Here is a 5,538-nt window from a genome sequence, read left to right as displayed (position 1 = left end):
GAAAACTCGCAGGATTCTAACACATTTATCATTGCTCGAAAACTAAAAAAATCTTGTCTCCCTGACAGCGCTTGCCCTGTTTAATTAGAACCTAAACATGGAAAAATGTGGAGTTAATATTAACATCACTTGATCTAGAATCTCCTATATGATTATTGAAAAGGCTAAGGCAAAATTGGCTTACTGGGACACACTGGAGTATAGCAGCTAACACCATCACACCAGAAGATTGTGGTTGAGAGAATAAGCCATATTTGTTTGAACAATTGTCAACTCCTAATGCAATAAGCAAGAGACCTAAACCCTCCCCTGCAGTTAGATACTGCAGTAAATCTGTTATCTTATTTGAACAATTTTTAATGCAAGAAGAAAAAATGAAATCAAGAATATGCACCCTATTGATCATCTTCCACAGTCAGCATGGTTGTAAGTTGTAACTATGATTAAGCTGAGGTAATTCATCAATATGTCAGCTGCTGAATTTGGTAACAGATTAGTCTCTCATAATATCTAAGGATGGAGGGTATATAGGAAATACATATCTATACTGTGAACCTCACAACTAAGCTATACTTTCTTGATCTTTCTTGATCTCACTCTCTTTTAACAGTGTTATTTTACTCAACTTAAAAGACTTTCAAAATTTTAGTTCCTTAATAGTCTATACTCATCCCTAAAAAAAACAACATTCATTCTATACTTTGCTAGAGAATCTTGGGAGTAAATGTTTAGATTTATCTCCAAAATTTTTTTGTTAGATTAGTTTTTTATTAATATTTCCCTAAAATGAACTTTTTATTTCTTTCAAGTGATCTTTTTAATCAAATTTATCTTTCAAAGAATTTAAATTAAACATAACAGAGGATATTATATCCGGCTATTCTCTTCTTATTTTGTTGAGTTAACCCGCAATTAAGGGCGAAAATTTGTATTTGAGGTTTCTGTTCTTTATGATTGTTTAGTTTCTTATTAATTATTACATAAATCTAACTTTTACTCCTATTATTTTTTTTCCTCATTTTTTAAGGTCTTTCTTTCTTTGTCTTTTCATTTTTTGGACTTGGGATCAGCAATTCTTTCTACCAGTAATTTTTTAGAAAGCACAGAATTTTGACAATGAGTAAGCAACCTCCCCAATACCTTTCTACATGGTTTTGCTTACAATATATTGTAGAGCTTATTATGTATGGTACTCTCCCATCTCATAACTGTGATAACCTGTTACTGGTTTTCTTGACACATACCCCTTTTTTCTTTTTTTTTTAAGTTCTATGTAATTTTTTACTATTCATTTATTTGTTTGTGATATTTCATCTATTTAGACATTGATAAGAGCTGGATTACAAAGCCACGAGGTAGTGTAGAATATATGGATGGCCTGAATAGATTTCTTGACTTTGCATTTGCTAATGCATCATCCGATGGGATGATACATTGTCCATGCCCTTTGTGTGAGTTCTGATTTTTCCAAACTAGAGAGGACGCCTACGATCATCTTTTGATGAAACCCTTTCCCCCTAACTATACCTTTTGGTTACATCACGGTGAGAGGATCGTAGACGAGAGATCCAACAGTAGGGAAGAACTAGAACCCACTGTAAATTCAGGAGATCAAATGCGTGACATGGTCCACGATGCATTCAACATGCCGGGACTGCAGAGTGACGATGAAGACTCGATGAATGGGTATGTCGGAGATGTTGCGGAGGGGTTGCCGTACTTATCTGACGAACCTAGCCGCGAGGCTCGTGCCTTTCACGACTTGCTTGAGGATGGCGAGCAGGAATTGTACCCGGGATGCTCAAAATTCTCTAAGCTGCCTTTCTTGGTGAGGCTCTACCATATCAAGTGCATGTGTGGAGTGAGCGACAAGGCTTTCGGTTTGATTCTAGAGCTACTGGGGGATGCCTTCCAGCATGCAAAGATTCCGAAGACCTTGCACGATGCCAAGAGGATCATAAGGAAGCTCAGTATTGAGTACAAGAGGATAGATGCATGTCCAAATGACTGCATGCTGTATCAGGGCTCCGATCAAGACCTGTCTAGATGCAAACAGTGTGGAGCATCCAGGTGGAAGCAAAAGACCCGGAAGAATTCCTTAGTAAGGATCAACGCCGTTGTCAAGAAGAATGGGAAACCTCTGCCGGCGAAGATTATCCGCTACTTTCCTCTGATCCCACGGTTGCAGCAATTATTCATGTCCAGCAAGACATCAGTGGACATGTTGTGGCACTAGAGAGGAACCAATTCTGACAGTTTCTTGAGGCATCCCAGGGATGGCGAGGCCTAGACAGCATTTGACAGGAGATATACTGACTTTTCTGGCGACCCGCGCAGTGTTCGCTTAGCCCTGGCTAGTGGTGGCTTCAATCCTTATGGAAACCTCAGTTCAAAGTACTCAATATGGCCAATGATTCTTATTCCGTACAACCTATCCCCATAGATTTGCATGAAACAAACCAACTTTATTCTCTCCATGATTATTCTCGGTCCTAAAATGCCTGCCAATGACATAGATGTCTACTTACAGCCACTGATTGATGAGTTGAAGCAGTTGTGGGACGGTGTTGATACGTACGATGCCAGTGAGAAGAAAACATTCAAGATATGTGCTGCGTTGATGTGGACCATTAGCGATTTTCCTGGATTGGGCAATTTTATCTGGCTGGAATACGTACGGCGGAAGAGCTTGCCCCACGTGAAATCTGGACGCCGAGACTAGGCGGCTCACCTTCAGTCAGAAATGGTGTTTCATGGGTCATCGTTGCTTCTTGAATCACGATCACAGATATAGACAGGACCGAATTAGATTTGATGGAAAGGTAGATGATAGATCCCCACCTATCAAATTGACTGGCAGGGATATCTTGAGACAGTTGGAGAGTGTGCCAATCTCACACGGCAAGGTGGGAGCGGTGGGCGGTAAAAGAAGGCGCAGACAGCAGACCGGGGTACAAGACGAGTATCCTTGAAAAAAGAGGAGTATATTCTTCGATCTCCCATACTGGGAGAACAACGAATTATGCCACAATCTTGATGTGATGCACATAGAGAAGAATGTGTGCGACAACATTGTGTTCACCATGTTGAACGAGAGTGGTAAGTCCAAAGACCACCTAAAGGCTCGAAAAGATCTCCAGTTGATAGGAATCAGGCATGATATGTGGCCACTTGAAGGTGGAAAGTATCCCTATGCAGTCTTTACCATGTCAAATCCATAGAAGGAGGTATTTCTTAGGACTATCAAGAATGTGGTCTTTCCAGACGGGTACTCTAGCAACATCTCTCGATGTGTTGATTTAAAACAGCACAAGTTATTGGGCTTGAAGAGTCATGACTGCCACATTCTAATGGAACATCTCTTGCCAATTGCGTCAAGGCACATATTGCCCACCCAAGTGTCCACTATCTTGGCTCAGTTATCAGCCTTTTTTTGACTACTATGCAGCAAATGTATAGATCCTCGTCAACTTTCTCTCCTTCAGGATCGTGTGGTCCATACTCTATGCCACATAGAGATGATATTTCCACCTTCCTTCTTCACAGTCATGGTTCATCTAACGGTGCATTTGGTCGAGGAGGCACGCCTCGGTGGCCCAATGCATTACCGGTGGATGTACCCAATTGAGAGGTAGAAATCTACCTAAGCTTTCTCGACCTATTTTTTTAGGATAGCTGTCACCTATAATTTTATGTGTTATGTTCTCAAAGGTACCTATGTCGTCTCAAGCAGTACATGCGTAATAGGGCACAACCGGAGGGATCTATTGCAGAGGGCTACTTGTCAAAAGAGATTCTCACGTTCTGTTCAAGATATCTAGATAACGTCGAGACTAGGATCAACCGACCGACGTGGGTTGACGATCGGCTGAGCGATGCCTTGCCCAATGAGGCTGCCAGCATGTTCCCAGAAGTTGGAAAGGCGGTCGGGGCTGCTTCATTTTTTACTTTGACAGCCACTGAAATCCTTCAAGCACATCGTTATGTACTGGTCAATTGCATTACTATAGAGAAATTCTTAGAGTAAGTATCGAGACCAAGTTCTAGAATTATCCAGCGAGCTAATATGGCTTTAATAATAATAAAAGTGAACATTTTTTTCACCATGCATAGTGAGTATAGAGCCATCTCAAAGAGAAAAATGCGAAGCAAAACAAGGTCCCAGTCCCTTATAGATAGTGTGGTGCAGAGAGAATTCCCCAACTGGTTCAAGCATCAGGTAATCCTTAATATCACAGGATCCCACTACCCTTTGATGCTTTCTTGCCTCTAATGGTTCAATGCTAGGTTCCATTTGGAAGCACCAGTCATTCGAACGAGTTGCAATGGCTTGCCTGTGGGCCTCTTGCTCAGGCAAGACGCTATCAAGCTTACAACGTCAATGGATTTAAATTTAGAACCATCTCGAGGGAGGAAGGGATGAAAACACAAAATAGCGGGATTTATGTCACTTCGTATACTAGGAGTTATGCAAGCAAACGGGATGTCAATGTTGCCGTCGGTGATGTCTCGTACTACGGGAGATTAATAGACATCATCGAGCTAAATTACAGTGGTTAGTTCAATGTAGTCTTGTTCAAGTGTCTCTGGGCAGACACCACGTCGGGCAGAGGCATACGACAAGATGAGTTGGGTCATACCTGTGTCAATTTTGCCAATCCGATTCACACCGGTGATCGAGAAGACGATGAGTCGTACATCCTAGCATCTGAGGCGCGTCTTGTGTTCTATGTGGAGGATGAGGTGGACAATGGATGGAGTGTAGTAGTCCATGTGATGCCAAGAGATTTGTTTGACATGGGCGAAGATTATGAACATTGTGAGGTCGACTTTCACCCCCAGTTCTGTATGACGAGCTTGCCTGAATTTGATGTCGAAGGCTTGCGGTTGACAAGAGATGAGGTTTTAGAGGAATCCACTCATGACGTGGGTGAGGATTGTGATGAGGCCATCGATTCCTAAAATACATTTCTCCATGATGGATGTAGCTCATATTCACGGAATTTCATGGATATATACTACTGTCATGATTCACCTAGGAGAGATAGTTGATTGTATTCTAGTCATTTCATTATCAGAAAAGATATCTAGATTGAGTTATTTCTTATTATTTAAAACTTATCCCCTCATGTAAAGCTCTATTATTTGACTGGGTTCTGATATAAATCGATTTTATCTAACTGTTGCCTCTCATATAAGATTTCCTACAATCACATTTTTTAATTGTCCCTGTACATTCGTTCTATCTCCGTTGCCTATCAGGGAAATTGGAGAGCCGAGACTTCTATCTCATTACCAGAAGCTGTTGGTTCGCAGAGAAGATGATAGAGGCGTCTCTATTCTCCTCGTTAGACCACGCAACATCCTTTGCAAGGCAGTTGTGGTTCAAAGAGTCGCGTATACAGTCATGGCTGAATGCCTTTTCTGGACAAAGTCACCTCTATCGAGCCATTGGTCATGCGCCAACTTCTCTAATGAGGGTTTGTTTGCTGATCCCCAAGTAATTAGTATGTGTTTCCTTGTCATATTCTTTGCTGA

At 41.4% G+C, this 5,538-nt stretch overlaps 1 protein-coding gene across 1 annotated transcript; it reads left to right on the top strand.

Annotated features, from left to right (window-relative positions):
• Positions 1–2,497: 2,497 nt before the first annotated feature.
• On the top strand, positions 2,498–4,962 carry LOC140179968 (uncharacterized). The gene is made up of 7 exons (XM_072220338.1): positions 2,498–2,651; positions 3,052–3,184; positions 3,449–3,631; positions 3,712–4,023; positions 4,114–4,219; positions 4,288–4,555; positions 4,595–4,962. Exons 1-7 carry the CDS (start codon positions 2,498–2,500, stop codon positions 4,960–4,962), a joined length of 1,524 nt encoding a protein of 507 aa, XP_072076439.1.
• Positions 4,963–5,538: the final 576 nt, after the last annotated feature.

This window comes from Arachis hypogaea, chromosome 16 (assembly GCF_003086295.3).
Source record: "Arachis hypogaea cultivar Tifrunner chromosome 16, arahy.Tifrunner.gnm2.J5K5, whole genome shotgun sequence".
Classification (NCBI taxonomy): Eukaryota; Viridiplantae; Streptophyta; class Magnoliopsida; order Fabales; family Fabaceae; genus Arachis; species Arachis hypogaea.
The sequence above is the reverse complement of the archived record's forward strand: the minus strand, read 5'-3'. Positions and strand labels throughout refer to the sequence as shown.